A 25,543-nucleotide genomic window follows, 5' to 3' on the forward strand; every position below is an offset into this window, starting at 1 on the left:
TTTGTAAACTGTCACTAAGCCTCTAGGTATCCTCTCTGGGAGCGGTTCTGCAGCCACAGACTCAAATATTTTATCTGATCATGCTTTATGATGTATATAACATGGAACAAAATGAAAGTCAGACACGATTCACAAAAGACAGCTGTTGGATATTGAAAAACAGTTTGGGCCAGGAATGAAGCAAGTTGAACTTGATATTTTCCCACAAACTGAATTGTTGATTGGAGAATGACCCTAGTTTGATTTTACGTTGTAGATAGACAATAGATAGCTTCTTTAGATCCAATAGTTCTAGAGAATATAGTTTATTTTACTACTAATACTTTGGGCTTCTGCTGGTAGAAATTGAAAAGCTGTTCATCGAGACTTGGGATAGCTGATGTGTGAGGTGGGTATGGAAAGATAATGCCCTTTAAGTTCCCTGTCTCTTACAAGGGCTTTAACTTGTAGAAATCAGCCCCTTTTCTCCTCTTCTGCCCAGGCAAGATGGCAACCCATGTGAAATGCAGTATCCCATGGGAAAAAATGTTAATGTATAGGATCCTTAACTCTTTTTTATAGTGCCACTTAAGTACCAAAATATCTATGAAAAGCCTGCCTACCTCAGGTTGGTCATATCTATAACACAAAATACCTTTGTTTAATTAAATACTGTATATTGTCATCATCTAGGTACAATCCTACATTTCAGCCCTAAAGTGTTAATGTATCTATTAGCAGTTGGTTGATACAAATGGCCAGAAGGATATGAAACCAATCAGTTTCCTTCAGGGGTTTTGAAAATATGAGAAAGTTCCAAAGGTCCTTTTTTGTCCGCCCATCACAAAAAAAGAGAACTTTCTCTCCTATTTTCCGATAACAGAAATACATGTTTAATTTTAGCTGCTTCGTTGTTACTGTCTTTCATTGGAGGGTCTCCCCCACCCCCACTCTACATGGCTCATCAAGCTGACGGGGGGGGGGGGGGGGGGGGGGGGGGGGGGGGGGATAAACATCAGAGTCGCAGCAGGAATGCAGTCCTAAACCCCTTCAAGCTGTGATTAAACAAAAACAAGGCTCAATAAATCAAATGTATTTCTCTTGGGTTTCCTTCATCATATTGCTTGATTTTCTGCAGTGATAATAATAATACTGGAATTACACCGAAGGATAATTTGTATTGTCTGTGGCCAATCAGGAATTTTCAAATGTCCTTTCCTATTCTGCCACAAACAAAACAGAACAAAAAAATCAGTGTGCTTCCCTGCTTCTTAATTTAAAAGATATATATAAATAAATAAGTGTTCCATCCTTGATCTGTTTCTGATAGGTGTTTTTTCCCATTAATTTTAATTTAGGTTTATTTATTCTGAAATGAGTCCTGAATTGCATATATTTGCATAACTACCCCTGACTATATCACTGCAGAAAATCCACTGAATTGTAAAATGAGGGAAGAGTCGGCTCTAAATGTCTGAGGGAACTTTTCTCACTTTGTTAGGCTCAGATCATTTCCTGAGGATTCTGAATACTGGGAAATGATAATACTGCTCGTCTCCTCCCCATAAGCTTTCTGGTGCATAACCTCTCAAGATGGAAGCTCACCTAGAGATGCCCTCACACTTAGAAGGACTGCAGGTTCAAAATAAAGTGACAAAACCAGCTTCCGAAAGTTAAAATGAAGTACAAGAAGAAAAAGGACAAGGACAAACTACCATTGTTTTACTTTTATCACCCTCAAGTGAGGAATCCCCTTGAGTGTGGGACTCCCTGGGCTCAATCAGCCCCTCCTTCTTCCATCACTGGTACTTTAAAAAAAAAAAATTAATAACCCTGGAATGTGTCTCACTTGCTTGCCTCCCATCTGATTATTTATCCCAAGTGAACAGCCTTTCCATTCACTAACCCCGTGTGGCTAGTGGGTTTGGGAAATGTCAAGATTATCTTCCAGGTTCAGGCTTTGCACTGGGTTTGTTCACAGCTGCTTGCCATTCAGTTCCTGTTTTTCCATTGATAAAACACATTGCACATGGCTGGGTTTGCATGATTAATACAGCTGTCTAAAGCTTTCTCAGAAAACAAAACAAAACCCCCCAAAATTAAAGTTTAAAAAAAAATTAAAATCCAACCCACAAACAAACCAGGCTTGCAGAAATCTGAAGTCCACCTGGCATGTTTTCTCCCGAAGGGCAACTGGTGTTGTTCTGGGCAGGCCTGGCATCAGAACAGCCAGATTCCATCTCCAGTAGGAGGAGGCGATATACCTGCCCTCACCTGGCACTCCCAGAAATGGGTTCTCAAGATCAGATGCCACTGGGATGGAAGGAAAACTGGGAGAAAAATCCTAAAACCACACCATGCTATAAAGATAACTGGACAATCCCTATAGCTTTATATATCTTCTGTGGGATATTATCCCAGGTATCAATGAGAAATGTCTCTTTTTACCTTTCATTATAATAGCAGTTTCATCTCTAGTAATAATAATAATAACAACAACTAACATAGAAAGTGGGCTTCTCATGTACCGATAGAGTTCTGAGGGCTGTGGCATGTATTAACTCAATTAATCCCCACAATCCTAAGAAACTAACATGCACCATCTCCCGGAATTTTTAACCATCAAACTACACCCAAATTCCAGGCTATGCCTCACAGCATCCAGGCACATATATAAATCTATAGTACATTATAAATAACCATTATGTATGCATTTGTGTTCATTAGGTATGCATCTGTCTAATGAATTTTAAACACTCATCTAGTTTATTTTATGTATTATAATGGTTATAATACATAATACTGTTACCTTAATATCCATACACTTTTACAAAGTCTATTTCCAGATATACTCAACACAGAGATGTATGCCCAACTCACACAGAGATTTATATGAAAGCATTCATCTTTAAAAAACATGAGCAGAGCTATCTGGCATCAGCACATCTAATTTCACACACTTATTCAGGCTGATTTACATACACACCTCTATTAATCATGGATAATTACTAGCATTGTTCTCTTTAATTCAGTTTTTCCAACTGTGAAATGGGAAAGAAATTATATCTTTCATGCCTACAAGCTCAGAGTAGTTTTTTAAATAATAAATAAAGGAGAGCTTCAAGTTCCCAGAAAGAAAGCATATTGAATTTAAAATAATCATACTCAGATGCACATACTTCTTATAATTTCTAGAAGTACTGATATTTAAAGACATACTTGTATCAGATTGCCTGGATATTAGCTAGCTACAAGTTCATTGTGGCTTCATTACAGTTTGACATATTACAAATTCTAGAGATTTCTGAAATGCCCACTGCTAACAAGTTTAAATATGGAAGTAACCCAAGGCCAAATAGCAAACATTATTATTTTTCACTGATATCATAGTACACTTAGAGAAGCTTCACACTGCACGGTTCTCTATTGTCTGACACACATGTGTGCACACGCACACACACACACACACACACTCTTAAACTTTCAGTGAGTGCCCATCATGCATGTTACCACCTGTCAGACTGATCCAAAGTCATCACTCTAAAGAACCTATCCTTTTTTCTGGTCAAAAATGTCAAGCATGTCCCAAGGAGGTTTTAATTTTTAAATACATCTCACACATCTCTGCTTTCCCATTAGCTGGTGGGGAAAAGGCCTTGCTGTTACTGATAGTACTTGGTAAGGGGTAACACAAGTTTACAGCAAAATCATGGGTCCTGACTAATACACACAAAGATAATTAAGAACTGACACTAATACCTGATGACCATGTCTGATTCCCTTACTGGAAGCAACAGGCTGATTTTCTTCAGTGGCTGGGAACCAAGTGGGATAGCTGTGTTGAAACCTCACCTAGAATCAGTACTTCTCTTGCCAACCCAGTGATTCAGACCCAGCTGTACCAGGCGCTTCTCTTTGTTGAATCCATTTCGGTGCCTTATTCTTCTCAGCTCTGCGTTCTTGCTTCTGTTCTGTTCCCTAAACAATACTGGTTCTCTCCCTGTTAAAATTTGCCAGCGAGAATAAACCTGAAATTTATTCACACTATTATTTAAATGTCCAACGGTGGCTTGGAAGTGTTACCTGTCTCAGAATTTACATTTAGCTTCAAGCTAAATGGCTAAAAATCCTACGGCGTCAGTTTAAAGGTAGGAGAAATTTTAGTGCTGGGACTCTTTTCTAATGCTTTTTCCTACTTCCCTAGTCTGTTTCTGCCTACACCAGTCAGTCTTGCCTGGTGATCTTCCTGTACTTAGGCTTTGCTGTGCTATGTAGATTTCTAGAGCCAGCAGGGATTTGACGATGAAAAATTTTTTTTGAAAATCCCAGCTCCCACTAAATTTTAATTTGATGGAAATATTTCTCTTCTATGAGCTTTATGGGGAAAAAAATCTTTCAAAGTAACAATTACATTTGGGGATTAAGTATAAGTAATTGACAGTCTTGTCTTTTTAATTAAAAGGAATAAAGCTCCCTGAGAAGAGCTCAGTGAGATTTGCAGCGGAAAATCTTGGCGTGATGCCCCAAAGGGTGAGAAGACCAGGATCTGGAATGGACAGAAAATGCTGATGCAGGTCTCCCTGGTCTTTAGAGTGTATCCCCAACAGAGCATGCCCTGGCGTCTGCATCAGCGTGCCATTTAGCAGGAGGGTAGCGTTGTGTTGTGAGGAGCATTTCTGGGTGTAGCCAGGAAGAAGGTTCTTGCCCTGGGAGCTCTGCTCTAGGTTCAGAGACATTATATGGAGCAAGAGTCCTTGAAGGAAGAAGTGGCACTGATTAAAAAGAAAGAATACATGCTCCTTCTGGAGTTCAATCATCAGTAGAGTCTCAGCTCCTGACAAGTGTCCTATGATAGACCCCCAAAGTATAAACGTGAATTTTTGTCTGGTCCTTGGCTCTTTCATTCTTCTTTACCTGAAATTTGTATTCCTGCTATCTGTATTTCATGGTTTTCTTTCTCTCTATATTTTATACCATAGTCACCTCACTTTACATATATACTTTTTCTTTGACATCCTTCAAATAAAACCAAAGAAAATGTTTTGATAGTATTAGCATTCACTTGTAAACACTGGTTAGCAGCCATGCAAGCAAAGCCATTATCTCATCTATCTGGAAGACACATCTACTTCTGAAGAGGCAAGATACAAATTAACCTTAGTAACAACTTCCTGTATATAGTCACTCTGTCCTCACAGTGGTCTTTCATCATCACAAGTCATTTTTAGGTATTAAATTAAACAAGCACCTCAGTCAGAGGGAAAAAATCAGCTTAAGTGGTCCCACCTTATATCTCCCCTTGTATACTGCTGTGAGGAAACACACCTGCCAAGTAAGAACACAGCATGACATAATGAGTTTGGAATTCCAATTTAAGGTGTTCCTATGTACCCAGATGTATGATGGGAGTAGGCAGACCACTCACTAGGACTCCACCAAGAATTGTCAGCTTATATCCACCACAAATCAGTGGGGGGGAGAGACTTTACAAGTCATTTATCATGCTTCCTAATTGGACCCTGGGGAGCCCAGCACCACCATAGTTTATGGCACTGTTTTGCTTATTACCATGCTGATTGTAAAAGAAAATGCTTCCCACATCTCTGTAACACATATGTATGTTTTAACACCTAGGCATTACCACTAACAGAGTATCTTTACTATATATCACAGCTGTCAGTCCTTTCTATTTTCTCTGCCCTACACTTGTAACAATGGTTCTAAATTAACCACTTACCTTCCAAACTTTGCAGTTCCAGTGGGACTTTTTTAACTGCCTAAGAGACATTGTTTGGGGCAAGAGTAGCATCCTGTGGTTTAAAAAAAAATGAAATAGCTGTGTCCTGGTTAACTGTCCATCCTGTGTACCATTCAGTCCTCTTTCGGCCACACAGCACCAGGCCCTCCCAGCCATGTTCTCTGTCAGAAAGTTGCTTGGCCATTCTAAAGTTTGTTTCTTGATTATGTGTGTGGAGTTTGTATGACTTGGAAGCAAGGGTTGTTTGGAGCACAGAAACAACTATAAAAATAAAGAGAACAAAAGAAAGAAAAAGAGAGAAAGAAAGAAAAATCAAGCAGTAGCTTGCAGTTCTCTTTGTTGAACTGCAAGTTAGAAAGTAACTTGGGAGATGTGTTCTGTTTTCCTCGCCGGAGCTCCAGAACACAGGTAAGTTCATCGTTGAAAGGTGCTCAGTGTTGCAGTGCTAAAAAAAAAAAACAAAAAACAGAACAATCTCACTCATTGGAGGTTGGTCTTCCCTTAGAGTATCAACCCTCCCATCCTAAGTCATTCAATTAATAGTGTGACTTGTTGTTCTCCACTTGGATGTACTCTCCACTTTCTTGTGCTTTTTACGGTTTCTTTTAGAGTTCGTGTTTTCTTTTTCTTGAGATTTCTTACCATTAGGAACACAAGAAAGAGACTTCATTCTTGATGGGCAGTGCAAGTAATTTCTGGCCCAGCTTATCTGACAATGGACAATATGTGGACCACACCATTCATTCACACAAAACAAAACAAAAAACCTATCCTAGTACTAGGGCAAACTCTGAGCTTGGTCTTGAGAATGACTGTGGAAAATAAGCAGGACACAGCCTCTGCACTAACAGAGCTTACAGACCAGATGGGACAGTGGATGAGGAGTTAAGCAATCATAAGAAAGGTTACTAAGTTTAGGATACCTGTATACCTGTATAGAGCACAGAAAAGGGAGCCTGGACTGGTCAGAGAAGGCTTCCAGGTGAAAGTGAAGTTTAAAAGGCAGAAAGGAGGAAAGAGAGGAGCAAACATTCCAGTACATACAAAAGTTTAGAATCCGGAGAGAGTTAAACAATATTAAATCTAATTAATTTTTAAAATCTGAAAAATGACGTTTCCCTAATAGTTTCTTATTCCTTCTTATTTGCATCTGGCTGTTTTAAAAAGAAAAGACATGTGACAAACCAGTGGGGTTTAAAGGCAAGGGAATTTGCATTTATACCTCTGTTATACTTTGAAGACAAGAAATACCTGTTGGCTTATTTGTACAGACATGTACCAATACTGTATACTCTATGTATGGTAGGTAGCACTGTGCTGGGTGAGGTTTTTGGGGAAAAAAATACTGAGAGCCTATTTGGCAGAACATCTAGGGAAAACTTTGAGCCTCTCAACAGGGAGGTTTGATGGTAAATTTCAATTTTAGTTGTAGGAAGGGTCAGGTTGTAAGGGGCCATCAATATTTTCAAGGATCTGCTCCAGAACCTGGTGGTGATGTTATATTTGGAGTCAGTGACGCAGCAGGAGTATGAATCACTGAGGCATCCTGGCACTGTGAGTAATAAAGTCACTTGGCAAAGGTCCAAAGCACAACTGCCTTTACCAAGTCCTGAACTGTTATGCTTAGTGCCGTAGACATAGGTCCAAGGGATATAGGTCCAGAGCGTACCACGTTCTTTAATCCCTTATCTTATTTCCAAGAGCTTTGGTCCCCAAAACCTCACAAATTCATTTGTTATCTCAACATTCAAATTCTGCAGGCCAGTTACTTTGTTTTATGGTATTTGAATGGTTTTTTTTTTATTTTGAAACATACAAAATGAAAACACACATTACATGGATTAAAGACAGTCTTGAATCTTAGAATTTAAATCTAAAATGTATTCTAAAACGGATCTGCAATTCACAATTTAAGACTGGGAAATGAAAAGAGAGGAAGAAAACCAGAAAGAACGACAATCTCTAGAGACCTACGCAAACCTGCGCTTTTAATCCTTTTTAGCAAGTCAAATAAATGAAGGCACAAAAGGCTTTAAAATATACATAAAACGTATGTTTTTAAACATGGAAAATATAATCTACTTTGTACCAACAACTAAGCAGATTTGGGGTTGGGAGGTAGTTCTTTATTAAATGAGATGACTGGTCTTTAAATTCCAACAAGGGCAAAAGCCCAGAATTGTACCCACAGGTACAACAGGTGCATTCTAGATACAAGGGCAGAAGCAGTTGTTTCTTCTAGAAGGCAGAAACTGCCTGTCTGGCCCCAATACGTTACTGACAGCTGATTCAAATACATTTACTTGTGGAGTTTTTTTAATCTCATATGTTTTTTAGGTGGAGTGGCCCTGGGAAACCCCTTTATTAAACTTAGACCCTTGGGCATTCTCTAACATTTTAATTCATTGATTATTAAAATTTAAATTTCTCAGGCTATATAAGAAACCTGTAGGATTTGAGAAAGCTGACTTGCTATAACAGACTTAATGAAGCCCTCTCTTTGTGGTGGGAATGCTTGGCCAATCTGCACTTTCTATAACAATCCATATTGCCATTGAGCAGGGTCCATAGCAGTTAAAGTCAAATCGCGCACCTATACTACTCTACAGAGCAATTATATCAAGCCTACAGTCAGAAGGACCTCATAAACCCATATAAGGCATTTTTTTATTGCCTTGTCATTTCATGTTAAGACTATATTCCTTATAGAAATTAGACATTACCTATCTTACCTTCTGTTTGGTTTTGCTCTATGATGCCAGCCAACTAAAAAAGAGAAAAAAAATTCAATCTCCTTGTTATAATGTCAACCCAAAGCCAACTATTATTTTCTTTTCCCCAGATTTCGAGGTTTCTCTTTTAATGCAATTCTTTGTTTTTATAAATAATTTTCTATTCTGATAATAAGTGTTAGGCATTCTCATTATGGAAGGTTTTGAAAATATATGAAACTATAGAGAAGAAAATAAAGATCACATATATCTCTCTCCTCAGAGATAATATCATTAATATGATACAGACAAATGTTTCATCTGAGGTGTGAGCTGTCAGTAGACTATAAAATGTTTAAGTTAAAACACCTAGGCCATTCTCTGTTTTCTGTCCTTTCTGAGGCTGAGTGTGTTTCTTGACTTGCTCAAGCTCACAGCGTGGGCAGGCTCAGGACCAGCCCTCTTGCCCGGGGCCAGGGCTGTCTCCACAGCTGCCAGCTCACTCACATCTCTTCCAGATCCAAGTCCACCCTGACTCGTCCTATAAGAAATTTCCTTTGTGTCACCTCCAGGATTTCCAGTAACAGCCCCCCCCCTTTCAGATATGGGAGCGCTTACCAATTCTCTCTCTAAATTGGTGTAGTAATATTCCCCTTTTATAACTTTGTCTTTTTTAATGTAATAACCTTTAAAAAAATTTCTGATCCTCTTTACTGTAGAACATTTGGTTATAGAGAATTGTTCACTAATTGATGAGAATAAAAAATGACTCTCAAATATTTTATTCACATTATACAATTAGAAATTACATCAGCCTTCATTTGGTTTGGGTTTGTGTATTCATTTAACAAGGAGTTATTACCCTATGTCCAGGGTGGCAAAATATTCTGCTCAAACATTTAGGGCTCCGACTCACTCCTAAATAGCACCAAACATGTGAGGTCCATTTCTGTTCAAATGTGAAGAGGAAAGCCCTTCCAAGTATTTGAAAGTAAAGTGTAGGATTCCTTTCATGACCTGAAGCTAGTTAAGGGAAGCCATCTTCCTTTCTCAAATACTGATGACATACTAAAACTCCCTAGTTTCCAGCTAGTTTGATATGTTCTCTTAGTAGTTAGGATAATAGTCCACCTATGAACTAAGAAAACAGGAATCAGGATGCCTGGCTGGCTCAGTCAGTACAGCATATGACTCTTGATCTCAGGATCATGAGTTCAAGCCCCACATGGGTGTAGAGCTTACTTAAAAAATGAACAAATAAAAAAAAAATGGGAATAGCCTTAAGGTTGAGGTTTAGCCCTGTTTCTCTATTTTGGCCTTTCCCCCTGAACTACACCCAGAATCATTGCTGTGGTTCTCAGAGAACATCACTCCAGAGGTATTAGGCATGAAGGGTTGTACAACATGAATACAGTAAGTGGGAAATAATCAAAAACTCCAACAACCTAAACAGAAATCACAGGCATATCTTTTTCTATGTCAAAAAAAAAATAACAATAATACTTGCAAGTAGATGCTGCTGTTGCCTAAAGCTTCTGAGTGGAGAAACCTGCGAGAAAGAAATTAATAACTGTCTAAGCTTGAAAGTGTATTTGAAAATTGAATTAATAAACATCCCCCTTTTAAGCCACTATAATAATAAGGGTTTTGTTTTTCAAAACAGTGACAAAAAGTAAAAGAGCGCATAAAGCATAAGTGCCCATCGAGGAACCTTTATAAATGTTATGCTTCAGGTGTTCAGCATCAGTGAAGGAAGATGAGACAGTGCATCGAATCTTCTTCATTTCTTTTATTAAATCCCTTAAGGATTTTAACCCCATGTCTCTCTCACTTTCTCCAGGCAACTGGAGGGCAAGATCCCCATTGAATTTGGACCTTCCCTGTCTCCTGAACATACAGTCTTACTAGATGGCCCAGAATGGTGGGGAACCAGGGGTGGGGGAGGGCAATTAATCATTTTACATCTTCAAACTCATATGTCATTTTCAAAACCTAAGGCATATCAGATGACTGGCCTTCTACAAAGAGTTGTGCACAGCAGAGGAGAGAATGTTTCCTTGTTCAAATGGCTGTGGCAGGTTAAAAAGTGAGCCATTTATGTTCAAGTAATCATGGAATTAGAACAACCGCACAAACAACATAGACCTCCAAAGCTCTGTATATCCTACACATGGCTGGGAATGAATGAGTGCTTAGAAGCAGCGGGTTCGAGGTAAGTGGTTAAGAGTCCAGAGAGTCAAAGCACTGAAAATCAATTTTTCCCTTTATGGATTGGTTGTACCCTCATCTTCTCTTCCAGATAGATCTCAAAGAAGGAAAAATGCCAAAGTTGTTCATAAACACAGACTTGTACATTACCTAGGGCAATAAGGGATTTTTCCAAAGTATAAACTCTAGAGTTTCCAATGACACATCTCTCTCACCTTCATATCACTGACTTCAATTCCTGAAGAGAATGAGAGAGAAAGAAAGGGAGAGAAAAAGGGAAAAAGAGAGAGAGAGAGAATGAATAAATGAATCCTACCACATCATGGAAGATGAAAAGGTAAGAGGTAAGAATAAGTCTTCTGGCCTTTGGACAAAAAAAGAAGCCTGGGTTTTTATCTTCCAACATTTAAATTTTCATTAGTTGGGAAGATATTCTTAAATAAAGTTCAACACTCCAAAAATTTTTCTACCTGCCTGAATTTGGGGACTGATGAAAGTAACTCCTGGCCCCATCTGGCTCTTCAAATGCCTGAATTCTCAGCAATAATTTTGCCTTGCCACTAGGGCATGATGGTTCCTAAAGCAGAATAGAATCTTCCTTTACCTAGAATCCCAGCTAGGATAGATCTTCAGGTATTAATTGATTGAATCACTCATTCATTTGTTCATTCATCTATCCATTCATTTATGCATGGGCATTTATTCGGCAAATCTGTTGGACACTTACTCCATGCTAGAGAAATAGTGAGCTGAGACTACAGTAGTAAACAAGGAAGACATGGTCTATGCCAATTAGAGAGACTGAATCGGCTCTTTCCAATGTTGCAGGCTTGTCTAACATGGCTAGGTGTAAAGTTAGGGGCATCTGGGTGGCTCAGTTGGTTAAGTGTCAGACTCTTGGTTTCAGCTCATGAACTCAGGGTTCCTGAGTTCAAGCCCCACGTGAGTTCGAGTCCTATGTTGGCCTCTGCACTGTCAGCACACAGACTGCTTGGGATTCTCTCTCTCCCTCTGTCTCTGCCCTTCCCCTGCTCGATCTCTCTTTCTTTCTCTCAAAATAAATAAATAAACTTTTTAAAAATCTGAAAATTAAAAGTCAAAGACGGATGAGCATAAATAAATGTGTCATAACACTTGCCTTCTCTAGTATTAAATTCTTTCCCCCCACGGTCTCCTTGTACTCCATCAGCTGGAGCTAAAGTCTAAGCATGTAGCAATAATGCTTCCAGAGAATTCTAGAACTTTCTCTGTACTAAACTCCCCCAAAGTTTTGTCCATTGTATTGCTGCAGTAGATTTATCTTTTTATTTTATTCTTTGTACCTGCGTTGTCACGCTTACTTAAGTGCATTTGCTAAAGCAGGGTCGATGTGTGGTAAGATGTTTTCCTGAAAGGTATAAAAATCATAGGTTTCAAGTGTATTCTAATGAGTGTGTCCAGGGAATCCCTACAGAAATAATATGCCCGTCAAGGCAGTTTTACTTAAGAATTTGGAATCACCTTAGCATTACAAAAAGAAGAATCATTTTCAGTTGTTAAGGACAACAAAAAAAAATATTTTTTTTTCTCTTCCGTAAGAATAAGAAATACTCCTTTTTGAAATGTAACCTTTCATGCTGGCTCTGAGTGACAAAAAGTTTTTATTTTTTCCCACTACTGCCACCTGGTGGACAAAAGCAATTCCTTTAGGCAGAACATAGGAATATGTCTTTATATTACCACAAGATGGCAGCACACAACCAGGATTTCAAAGTGCCAGGCTCAAAACGTGCAGGGTTTTGCTCCTCAAAAAGGAAGGTTCTATTCCAACAGAAGAGGATAAATAGGAAATAATAGTACAGAATAAGCACTCTGTTCTCTTTTCCTAAAGATAAATGGAATTCCAAGTCTTAAGATCATTAGCATTTCACAAACCAGTTTATCTATTGCAATCGGGAGTGCTTCCTAAAATTTAATTGGTAAGCTGGTTTGCTTTTTAAAGGTGTTTCAAACAAATGCATATTTTTTATCTGATTTTTTGTGAGCTTTTCTTCATAGAGTATAATATTGGAGCAACGTTTTCAAATCCTTCTTTTAATAACTCTTTTCAATTAGTAGGGGAGTTTCTGATCCCTAAGAGAAATATTTAGGACATGTAGACTCTTATCCAGGCCTGAGTCACTGACTGGTTAACCAGGCATATTGCCAGAGTTCTCCAGACCAACACGCTGCCTAGTCATTCTGCTTCCCTATCACTGCAGTGTGCTAACACCTGTTAATGTTTTGTTCATCCGTATTGGTGCAGTAGACTTTTGTTGTTCTTTGGATCTGCACTGGCATGGCCTACTTGTTAAGATATATTTTTCTCTTTTCCACCAAACTTTCACTGAAAGTCCTCCCTAGAAAGGATTTTACCACAAATCTGATAACAATAACTCTTACTATGTATCTGGCAGCATTCCAAGTACAGTATGATAATTAATTTATCTAACCCATAGCACAAATTTATAAGGAGCATGTTAATTAAATTTATTTTACAGATAATGAAACTGAGGCACAGAGAGGTTTAGTGATATTTTCTAGCTTGAGCAGGACTGTTGGTCTTCCTGCCCACCCAGGCTCCTGAACAGTTGCATGGAATTATCCCAGAAGGCCTGTGGATCAGGGATAGAGCAGGGGGAACCAAGTGTTCTTTATATAAAGATGGCTCCATTAGGGATCTAGGCCTCTTTGGGCAAGAAGCACTCTATGACCTTGCAGCATACTTACAAATTCTAAAGAATGAGAAACTAGAAGGCTTGACCAAAGAAAGAAGGGAAGTTCACTCTGCACAAGAGCAGAGCCAAACTGTCCCCAGTCGGGAGTGAGTCATGTACATATCCTATGATAAACCTAGAGTTATATAGGCTATATAGGTACGTAGCCTTGCCTTCACAAAAGTACCAGAGGGAAACTGTAGAATAAGGGACAGGGTTAAGGCTGGAGAAGTGGGAGCCCTGGATTTCAGTCTCAGCTCTGTTCTGTGTGAGCCTGGGTAACCAATTAGCCTCTCTGGGCCTCAGTTTTCTCACATTATATTAAGTACATTCTCTACAGTGCCTCTTCAACAATTTTTAAGCCAAAGCATTTATTTCAAAGAATATTAGAAAAATTAGTGGCAGTATGTTTAATACACAATTGAAACATTAGTGGTCAGATGATCAGTGTGGTCAACAGGTAGAGACTACTGTCTTAATATCTTGATGAAATCTAGCTTCACTTCTGGAGTAAAAAATGACAACAGTTCCTGGATTCTGCTAGGAGAGGGGCAGAATTCTCTCTACATCCTTCTGTATGGGCTTCCATACAGAAGACTTCAATTACTTGTGCAAGTAATAGACTAACTCTTCAAAGACAGAAAGACAGGTGCCAATAGCTTTGAGCATCTTCAGAAGTACATCTGGAGGTCCACCAGCGATCATAATTCAAAAGAACATTCACACTAGGATCCCTCCACCCACATTGGACGAGTTTAGGAAAGCCGTTCTTACACGTAGACAAGCTTGCTGTTAGGAACAGCCTGGCTTATACTAGTTTCACTAATGCTGAATTGTAGCCAAACATTTTCAAGATCTCAGACTCTAGGAAAATTGTGCCCTTCTTATAGCCATCATAAGAAAACCAGAAAACAGTATGCTTTTTGAGGACTTCTCCTTGTGACCTCCTTTGGATAAACAAATGGAAAATCTGTGAAGGAAATAGACTGCACTGAACCCCAAGGAACTGTGAAGACCTAATTCTAAAGTTCTGACCCCTTTGTGTTAAATCGGGTAATAATTTAGCTACTCAGACTCTCTGTTGTTTTAACAGAGACTCTGTTAGGAGGATGCCTGGCATATATTTATTTTTCTCATATTTCAGTAATTCTAAATCTGTTTTGGCCCATTGTGCATACAGAGTGCCTTCATGCATTGGCTAAACTACAACAAGGGACAGTAGCAGAGACAGCCCCTGCTCCATGGAACTCACAGTCCAGTAATGAAGACAAGCATTACTCAAAACCTCAGACAAATGTATTTAAAATTAAAACTGAGATGAGTGTTATGAAGGAGAGCAGAGCTTATTAAAAAAAGGGACTGAATTTTACTAAGGGGACTAAGGAAGCCTTCCCTGTGGAAGTTATAAATGAATTCTAAAGGAGAAGTGGGATTTCTAGTAGTGATAACATTGGACCATCAGCCCTACAACAGAAAAAAACATTATACCCTGGAGAATGAAGGAAGGCATGTGGGCTAAGATGCAGAGATGACAGACATTGATGAGGCTGGAGAGATGAAGGGGTAGAGTCCTAGGTGCCATGCTAAGGATTTGGGTCCTTATCCTGGAAGACACAAGAAAGCATGAAAAAGTTTTAAGCAGGAAAATGAGGCAAATGGATGTCCACTTCAAAAGGCTCTCTTTAGCTTCAGAGTTCAATTTATTTCCTTCATGAAAGCATGTCATTGAGGGGTGCAGGGCTACATCCTGATCTTCAGAGAAGACAATCCATATTCCACAGCCATGGTTTGGACTCCTGTATCTAATTAACCATTCAGTTGGTCCTGTGAGTCAACGTGGTATCCTATGGAAATTTTCCATATTTACTTCTAAAGATCAAACAGTATTCTAGTTTAGTTGATAAAGATAGTCAAAAGGGAATTCAAGTATTTGACTTGTATGAGCTCTTCCAACCCTGAGATTTACACATTCAACAAGTATTTATTGCACACATACTGAATGTCAGACTCTAATGCAGGCACAGGGATACAATAATTGATAAGACATACACTGCTTCCGCCTTCATGGAACATATATTCTAGTGGAGGAGATAAACTCTAACCAAGCAAATAAGGAAATGTATACAATGATACCAAGTAGGGATAAGTGTTAATAACATTAATAAATCAGGGTAAAAGAATGGAAAGTGACAGAGGGTACCATTTTGATAAGGTGATGGGAGAAGTCCTTCCCGAGTTGGGTCATTTCAGCAGAAATCTGAATGAAGTGACTGCCTGGGCCATTCAGAGATCTGGGGGAGAAACATTCCAAGCAGAAGAAACAGCATGTGCACAAGTTCTAAAGTTGGAATGGATTTAGTTAGAAGAAAAATATGAAGGTCGATTGTCCTGAGAGGACAAAATGCCAGGATGGGATCAGAGGCTAGACACATTCCATCATTCCATTAAATTGCAGTCAAGAGTACTTTTACCTGCCATTCTCAGAGTTCTTGTACTTGTCTATACATATAACATGTAACATCAAATATTTGTAGTTGGAAATTGTTTTTGCCACCTCCGACTGCACGTTTGTTCCAACAAAACAATCTCTTTCCATGAGCCTTTCTTTCAATCTCTACCAGTATGTGTTTCTATTAGAATGTTCTTTCTACCTTTTGTCCCATTCTCCTTTCAGTGGAGAGTACCAGATTACCTTTGTGCTTATTTTCAGTTGATAAAAAAAATTTTTTTTATCTGTTTTTTGTTTTGTTAAATGTTTCTTTTTTAGAAATTGGCACCACCGTGCACTTCAAGCAAAAAGGTATGGCTCTTATTTCTATATGTTAAAGAATATCTTCTATGTGTTAAAATTAAGATTTCATAGCCATATATTGGGGTCTTATGCACTTGAGTTCATTTCATCTCAATAATTTGTGATAATAATTTTCATAACGTATTTGCCACTATGTTTCCCAAATTGCAAACTTTCTCGTTCACAAAAAGCCCATAACCCCTATATTGCTCTTGATAGCTATTCATTTTTAAATCTCTGGAACTGAACAAGTTATTCCCTCTCCCACTTTCCATGTGTGGCCGTGGTTAATTCTTGCAGATCTGCACTTTTGGCAATGTTCACTGTCCAATGACTGGGCTCTCAGAAAAAATATAGAGCCTACTTTACTGTGTCTTGTTGGCTATTAAAATGGATACATTGCTAAAGGAAATAGAGTAGTCTTTCCTAATATGAAGCTCTTGAACACTTAATATTCTCTCCTGCCTCAGTGTTCTCCCAGGTCTTCAGATAACCTCCCCTTTCTTCAGTACACCCAGACTGCTGCGGTCTCCCAGGAACTACTCCACATGCCTCCATCAGCCAGCCTCATGGCACAAAAATCACCCAGGTCTCCCTACAAAGACAATGCAATCAAGTTAAAGCTTCATGAAATGCAAACAATTACCAATTCTGAGGCACCCTCCTTAGAAATCCAACAGAAATCCTTACAGAGTCTATCCCCAGACCAGAGTCACAGAGAAAGCTGCATGGCCAGACATTACCCTTCTTAAGTTCTCATGACCACTCACTTGGATTGGTAATTGTCTCACCTGAAAATGTTTTCTTCTCTGAGTCTCAAAGGCTATGAGATAGCCAAGGTCCTTCTCAATAGTGAAAACCTATTATTGTGGGACTTAGACCCTACTAGTGACCAACAGCCACAGAAATTATGGGCCCTTTGGGGAACCTGAGTGGCTCAGTCAGCTGAGCGTCTGACTTTGGCTCAGGTCATGATCTCATGGTTTGTGAGTTCGAGCCCTGAATTGGGCTCTGTGCTGACAGCTCAGAGCCCAGAGCCTGCTTTGGATTCTGTGTCTCCCTCTCTCTCTGCCCCTCCCCTGCTCACACTCTGTCTCTCTGTCTCTCTCTCTCTCTCTCTCTGTCTCTGTCTCTCTCTCTCTCAAAAATAAATAAACATTAAAAATTATGGAGCCTTTGTTGCTTACTCCCAGGAAAGGTTCAGCACATTGTGTATGGCCAGCTCTAACAAATCTTCACAGAAGGCAGCAGGGAAGAGGACATCAGAAGTACATACATTGTACCAAGATCATTTGGTACAAGAAAGTGTAAACTCCTGTCCCCTTCAGACCTTATTCTTTCCCCAATGCCATGATTATCAATTACATTTGAATTTTAAGTGGTTAGTGTTAATGGAATGAACATATGATTCCTCAGGGGGTTGGTATGGATGGAGAAATTGGGCATAGGGTTTTATTTCAAAGACCATTGAGATAAATTCCTAGTGTCACCCAAAGGGAATCTAAGCATTAGCCTAAAATTTCAAAATTTTGCATGCCAAAATATTTGATGCTGTTGTGATGGAAAAGATGTGATGGACGTTACTGTGAAAATACTTCAGGCTTATCCAAGACTGACTTGTAGGAGAAGCCCAAATTTAATTCTAAGGTACACTGTTCAAATTAAACATCAATATATCCCCTCTTCAAGTCTCCAGCCTGGAGATTATAAACTTTAATCCCCCAATTCATTCACCCAGAGCAAGCTGTACTGGCTGAACGTGGCGAGCAGGTGGCGCCAGAGTCAATCTTATCAGGCTTTCCTTTAAACATGGCTTCCCAGGACGGGGAAGTGCCTTAGCCTGCATATCCGGATAATATCTAAGAGAGATGTAGATTATTTTTCTCCTTTGCTTAACAGTTGTCTTGTATTTTGTCTGAGTTTTTGTTTTATTCTCAGTCACTCGGTCAGCCCTTAATAATTCTAAGTAGAATTCAAACTTAAACTCACCTAGTCTTCTTCTTTTCTTGTGTGGCTGAAAACAGGAATAAAACCGTTATAGACCTTGATGCCTTAGTGGCTGAAAGGAATGCCCAAGGATCACTGAGGCTGTGATTAATGATTAATTTTTAAAGAATGATTATTTTGAATAAATCTAGTCCTACATTCAGGAAAATGAGCCCTAAGTACTCAGGAGAAGCAACAGAAATGCACTGGCTAGATTTGAATCATAAAGCATCTCCAAGTGTATGCCCTCTAAAGCAGGTGTTGGAAAATCACCTTGTACTTTCTTTGAGATTTTACTGAAAGACAAATCAATTGGCAGAGTATCCTGCATCGGTTCTGTATCATAGAGACTTGCCAAAAATCCACATATCCTGCAATTTCAGGATGTTTTATCAACCTTGTCCTTAATCACAAATTCCCTTTTAAAAACATTGTTGTGACAAAGTGCAGTCCAGCATTCACGCTGATACAGAGTCTCACTTATCATCCTGTCCTGGGGTCAAGAACCTTGACCTGGTGTGTTGATTCAAGATTCTCAATCTTGCTATAGCTGAATTTTGCCCCATCAGGTCAAACTTTAAAAGCCTTGACCCAATTCACAAACCAATACCTTTGGTTCAGAGGTATTTCATGCCTTTCTGTAATCCAACCTTCTATAGTTAATAGCAATAATGATGATGCTACCATTTATTGCATGGTTACGAGATACCACACATATAAGTGTATGCACACATACATAAACACATATAGAATGTGCCTAACTGCCAAGACATGATTTTTGTCTGTTGTATGAAAAACATGTAGCAATTTTTGAATTGTGGTTCTATTTGCTCATCTATTCTTAAGGCTAATTTATGTTTACAGACTCTTGCTTTCATTATATCTGTCAGTATATAAAAGCACTTGCTGAGCCTGGCCATCTGGTGTGGGAAATAAGATTTATCATTTGCATTTTCACAAATAAGCAGAAATTTCATAACTATGAACTAAAATGTAATTAATGATTTTACTGATTATTCTTCCCTGAAATAGCCATTAACTGAAGTAGTCTCCTATGCAGTCATATATATCTATAATTGCATACACACTTGTGATGGTTCTCCAACTCTCATTCATTTACCCGTGCATTTTTTTCAAGCTATTTGTTTACTCTCAAAACCAATTATGAAAAGAGCATGTCATATAAGCACATCAAACAGTTATATGAGAGCACTTAATAAATAATAATTGATAGAGATGAAGATATCTTTAATAGATCCACAAAATGCATTTCAAATATATAATAATAATTCTACTAAGGATAAAATTAAAGATTATTAACACAGTCATACTGGGATTCCTATATATATCATAGACTAGCATGTGAAAGTAACAGCCAATTCTCAATTACATGTATTAAAAGACCAATAATACACGTGTACATTATATCATATGTATATATATGAGTACGCACATAACATATATACTTCTCTTTGTATCTGCATATATATGTGTGTACATACATTAGCAAGTATGTTATATGTGACCATGTTTATTTAGGTCCATATATGTATATATCATGTTTTTCAATGATGGAATTTTTGCTTTCTCAAATATTTACTGCCCTTCAAATAAAGTGTTAAGACTAGGGTTTTTAGACTTCCCCAGTTACTACTCAACTCCAAGATGTCTGAGAGATAATCTAGCCTGTCGCAGCACTAAAAATGAAATTAAGGAAATAAGCAAAATTAAACTCTTTGTAAAATCCTTCTGTTTCACCCTATCCCTAAGGCAAAACAAAAATCATTTTTGTTTAGTCCTGTATGGCCTCAATTTGTGTATAGTCTTTCTCTGTTTTGGAAGCTGTACTGACAACACTAATCCAAACAAATGTGCCATAGAGTTCATGCCATTTAAAGCATACAGAGGAATTAAAATGATGGGGAAATGCATTGCCATCTGGCCAGAAGGCCTGGAGAGTGCCCACTGAGAGAGCTTAAAGGTCACAAAGGCCAAAAATGGTGGTGGTAGGAGGGTAGGTTAAGGAAAGGCATTGAGCTGAGACTCCAAATGTTTGTATTCCAGTGCCCGGGCAACAATTACCATCAGGTACTTTATGCACACACATAATCTTCTTGAGCCTAAATTCCTCATGAAAAACATGAAGGTAGCAAAAGTGTCTTTTATTAATATGATCCTACAGCCATTCAGAAAACTGCAGAATTGACTGATTGAATATTTAAATTGTTTACTCTGCATTTCCATAGCTTTCCAGATAATAAAGCTTATTTTATACTATGTTTTATACTTTACATTTTATACTTATTTTATACTTACTTTATAACTATGCTGTTCACAGTTTGTATATCTTCATATTTTTATATTAAGTAATGTTTTTAATATTCTCAAGAAGACATTCTAGTAAAAAATATTCTATTGAAAATCACTTGTTCCAAGATAATGGTTGCCTCCGTGTTGTTTTGTTTGTTCTGGCTCTTGTTTTAAACGAACCCAAAATTGATTTGACAGGAGACTCGCTGGCACTCCTTCCCCATGTAACCACTCTGTAGTGGTGATGGGCAAAGACGGGAGCCAGCTGCCCGGGTAAAAGCCTCAGCTCCTCTGCTCACCAGCTGTGTGAATTTGTGCAGTAGATTTAACCTCTCTGTGCCTCTTATTATCTCACTGTGGAAAAGGGTCCATTATAATACCTACCTCATAGCATGGTTATATGCTTAGATTGGTAGAGCATTTCTGACAGTACCTGGTAACAAGTGCTGTGTAATTGTTGGTTTTGTTCGGTTGATGTTGTTGCTATTATTTATATAGAACACAGATTAGAACATTCTTGAATTCAACATTTTCCCTGTTATCTTACATCTGATCTGATATAGTTGTAGGCAATTTTGGAAACATGTGCACACCAGAGGATGCTTCTATTGCACTTGAAAACCATCATAGGTTTAAACACGCATGGGCACACAGCACACTCACATGCACCTTCATTCACACACACTGATCTGCATATGTGACCTCAGAACTGCAAAGTGACCCATAATTAGTCACGTTGATTTCTCTTTTGAACATCATTGTCTAAGCATACAACCTTAAATCTAAAAATCTCTGTTGTGAAAAATACCGAGATTTTCTTCTTGTAATGGATCTATACAAACAGAACTATACAAAAGGAGAAAATGGAGCAAACAAAGCATAGGGGACAAGCTCATGGGACCCACATTTTCTGCCCCAATTCTCTTCTCTCTGTCTACACAAATCCCTTCTCCACTTTCCTCTCCATCCCCATCTCCCTCTTAGATCCAGACCCATGTCCCCAAAATCGTATCCATGTTGGGAAAACTCGGATGACAGTGGGAAATGACATAGACTGCCATTCCAGGGTGAATTCTGGGCACGTTCAAATCTCAGTTCTGCTTCTGGTTTGGACTTGCCTCTCAACCTCTCTAGGTTTGCTGCTGGTGGTGGTGGTGGTTTTTGTGGTTGCTTTTGCTTTTGAGTTTTTAAAGTGTCACATGAAGAATTTGGACCAGATGATCTCCTGCAACCTCTTAAGACTCTACAAGGAGTTGACTTATTTTCTAGCATACAGCTAAGGTGCCATCCAGCCATAAATGTTCCTTGGAAACAGTTCCCCTCCCCATTAACAAATAAATAATTACTGCTTCCCCCTGAGAAATGAGAGTTTCGGATTGGCTCTATGTTTTATTGATGGAGATCCTGTGATGAATCAGCTGGAGGAGCCCGTGTCTGGCTGCTGAAGGACCCTCACCAGTGCTTGGAATCTTAATGAGTTCTGGCATCACAGTGCTATGCAGGGCACAGCATGCAAGAAGAGGTTGGGTGAAGAGGAGCCCGCTGCACCAGCAGACACATCAGCGATAGCCTTCTCCAGCAAGAGTAGTTTGTATTCAAATGTATTTCAACCACTGATACCCCTTGAGATACTTAGAACTCAAGGAGAAGGATTTAGGAAAGACTGTGAGCCCTTCCTGGGCTGTACACAAGCACTGACTTTGAGGCGCAGCCCATTCTTACCTCTGATACTGTCAGCAGTCAGCTGTGACATACAGCGGGCTGAATGTAACTTCTCTTTTCTTTCTCTTTTGCACTGCAGGGCCTGGGTCGGTGAGAGGAATAAATGGATCCATCAGTCTGGCCGTACCACTGTGGCTGCTGGCAGCATCTCTGCTCTGCCTTCTCAGCAAATGTTAATAGAATAAAAATTTTAAAATAATTTAAAAAACACACAAAAATGCGTTACACAGGATACAGAGAGAGAGAGAGAGAGAGCAAGATGGGGGGAGACTGTTTATTTCACAACTTTGTGTGTTTATAAATGGAGGGGGAAATAAGAAAACGAAGAAGAAAATACATAAGTCCATCAATAAAAATTTCAGTAAATCAGGGTGGGAAAAGTTCTACAAGGATATGTGTATATCGATGCAAATGTATTCTATACAAAGACCACATCATGCTAAGGACACCCGGATGTTGTAAAAATAAGACAAGTGAAGAAGTATCAGATGGATGTTAACCCCCCCCCCCACACACACACACACTTTATCCTTCCTTCATTCTTTTTCATCTGTGGGGAAAGAAAAACTAAGGTCTTGCCTTTGGTGTCTATATTTCCATCATCTTTTTATTCTGTTTTTCATTTGAGCTGACTTGTAGCCATTTCAGACTATCAGTGGAATCCATGCTGGAATCCGTGTTGAGCCTTTATCTGGCTTTCCTGCCTACACTATCTCCCCAACTTTTAAGACCATTTCCTCCCCCTTCAGTGTGTTCTATCTCCTCCACATCCATCCCTGATACTCCGTTTTATTCCCTCCCCCGAACCCCCTGGCTGCTGCTTCTCTTCACAGCCCCCCCCCCAGCACTAGTCATGCCGCAAATGCTAGGAAGTGCCATTTTAATTTTCTCCACTGTGCGTGCGTGCTCAAGCCTCTCGCTCTCACGTGGGTATACAAGTATGTGAGCGTGTGTGTCTCTCTCTAAAGCATGCCAAGGGAATGGTCCATGTGTACATAGACTCATTGTGCTGTAGATACTGTCCCGCATTGTAATTGTGAGACGCGGCTGTGACAAGTTGCTGGGGGACATGGTGGAGAAGCAGGCATGGAGCAGAGCCCCCCAGCACCCCTCCATGGCTGTCACATGACATTAGTGTGTATTCACACCAAGCTGTGCCCCTTTTAAGGGCAGAACCTCATATTCCTCCTAGTCTAATCATCAGAACCCAGTCGAGAGTCACTCAGAATATCACTGTAAATGAAAGTGCCTACTATTGATGGGGTGAGCAAACAGTAGAAAGAATCAGTGACGTCAATGAGGTGACCTAGGAGAGAAGGTTTCTGATTTCACTCTTGTTTCATGAGTCTGAGGAATTCATATATTTCCTGGCTTTTTGCAGGCTTGGACCTGCTTTGCTGCAGGAGTGAGTAGCATGTGTTGAGTAAATCCCAAGAAGCAGAAAGGTCTCCAAGTGTTAACTCCCAATGAAAGGATGATGAGCCACATGGAGATCCTAAGCAGCTCTGTTTTGCCCCCTCCCTGAGCTTCACCTAACACTGCATTTGGCCCATGGATTCCCCTGAGCAGAGATTGTTTCCTATATGGAGAGTGAGCAAGGCATGAAAAGTAGACAGATGCCCACATCCCTACTCATCTTGCAGAGATGTGGGCAGAGCTCTGTACAGAGCATTGACCATAACAAGAAAGAATCCATTCCTTGTGCTCCTTTGCAGATTTTTGTCCTGATGTTGCAAGCTAATACTTTACTTGGTGGCTTGCACGATCTCCCTTCTGCCCCACTGGTAATGTTTGCAGTACCATTGTTCATACTGGTTCATCATTATCCTAGGCCAGGCCACTGGGATATATTCCACCTTCCCTGCTCACTTTTGGCTTCTAGTTCCTGAAAGATACTATGGGGGATATGATGTCTGAGTTTACATCAGCAAGAGTCATCTGAAATGTTAGTTCCTTAATCAAAAGATCTGGGAAACTTGTAATAATTTAGGCAGAAATTGTATGCATACCACAACATTTGGTATCACTGCAGCACCAGGATGTTCTTAGGAAAGGTTTGCAGAGAGAGCTGGCTGTAAATATCTTTGTCAGGAAACCAACCATTGCTTTCGCTTAGACTATAGGAGGCATTGGAAGTGGCTCAACTTATGAAAAGACAGAAGATTATTGCTGAGGTCATAACTGAATGTATTTCAGAAAAGCCAAATATGGTACCTCACCTAGTTTTGGAACCTGAAAAATAGCTGTCACATGTTATAAAACAGGAAACTTCCTAACTGCGAATAGAAAAAGGAAGAGAAAGAGAAAGGAAGGGAGGAAGGGAGAGGCAAAGAGAGGAGACAGGAAAGAGGGAAGGAAAGAAAGGGGAGGATTTGAAATTTCTGATAGAATTTATTAATTAAAGGCTCTTGGCAATGAGCCTTGTCTTTGAAGGTAATGATCTCTTTGATGAGCAACATTTTAAATCTGTTCTAGGGGATTCTATTGTTTGTTTTAGAAAGCTTATTACCAGCCTTCTTTTGTGATTTTGCCGCTTAGACATGAAACAGAAGGGCAAACAAATTGGGCTTGAGGATGGATAAGAGTATTTGTGGCAGATCCTGGCATAGGACAGAAATTCTTATCCAAGAAAGTAGCTACTAAAATATAGGGAAGGTGAGCCATATTCCTATCCAGCATCAATTTATTGACAATCGGGGATTTCTCTAACATTTTGGTCTTAGTACAGGAATATAAGTTTATCATCCTTGATGATAAATGTTCCCCATATATTGAAGAGCCAGTCACATCCCTAAGTGGAAGCTTAAGAGGAACTCACGCTAATTTAAAGATATATAAGAAAAGAAAAGTAGTAGGAGTTAGTTCAGTTTAGTATCAGTTTCAGGAACAGATCCTTGTGGCATGTGACACATTTTAATCATACACCTAGATTTCTTATCGTCTCCACCCTATCATAAGGACAAGGTCTTGGTTTTATGGAAGGAGATTCTCCACTGAAAGGAATGTCTGCCTTGTCAGCACCATTTGTTCCCTGAGTTTTAATATAATGGAACATATATTAAACATAATTAAACATTTATTGAATATTGTGGTGTTTGCATATATCTCTGGCAGGATCTGGGAATTTAAAAACATTTGTCCTGGCTCCTGTTTCAGAGCAAACATTGGCCCCAGAAATCTCCTAGGTTTGAGAATGTCTCTAAGCAATGTGAAGAATGGAGGAGAACATAGTTTGGAGGAAGGTCAGAAAAAAGGCAGGAGCCAGAGGACTGACACCAAGAAATTGAGTCTGAACGTGGGACTTCTTGGAATTTAGTTCATCATATTGCTATAAATCCCTTCA

The 25,543-nt window shown here is 39.2% G+C and overlaps 1 protein-coding gene across 2 annotated transcripts in view; it reads left to right on the forward strand.

Annotated features, from left to right (window-relative positions):
* The window catches only part of LOC115523726 (limbic system associated membrane protein), a 649,474-nt gene extending 624,195 nt beyond the window's left edge, over positions 1 to 25,279 (forward strand). Inside the window, exons 8-9 of one of the 2 annotated variants that reach the window (XM_030329957.1) lie at positions 16,159 to 16,191; positions 22,280 to 25,279. In XM_030329957.1, coding sequence (XP_030185817.1) covers positions 16,159 to 16,191; positions 22,280 to 22,377 — 131 coding nt within the window. In that variant the 3' untranslated portion in view covers positions 22,378 to 25,279. The remainder of the gene's footprint in view (positions 1 to 16,158; positions 16,192 to 22,279) is intronic. The other variant, XM_030329958.2, reaches the window with a different exon arrangement.
* The last annotated feature ends 264 nt before the right edge of the window (positions 25,280 to 25,543 follow it).

This window comes from Lynx canadensis, chromosome C2 (genome assembly GCF_007474595.2).
Source record: "Lynx canadensis isolate LIC74 chromosome C2, mLynCan4.pri.v2, whole genome shotgun sequence".
Lineage (NCBI taxonomy): Eukaryota > Metazoa > Chordata > Mammalia > Carnivora > Felidae > Lynx > Lynx canadensis.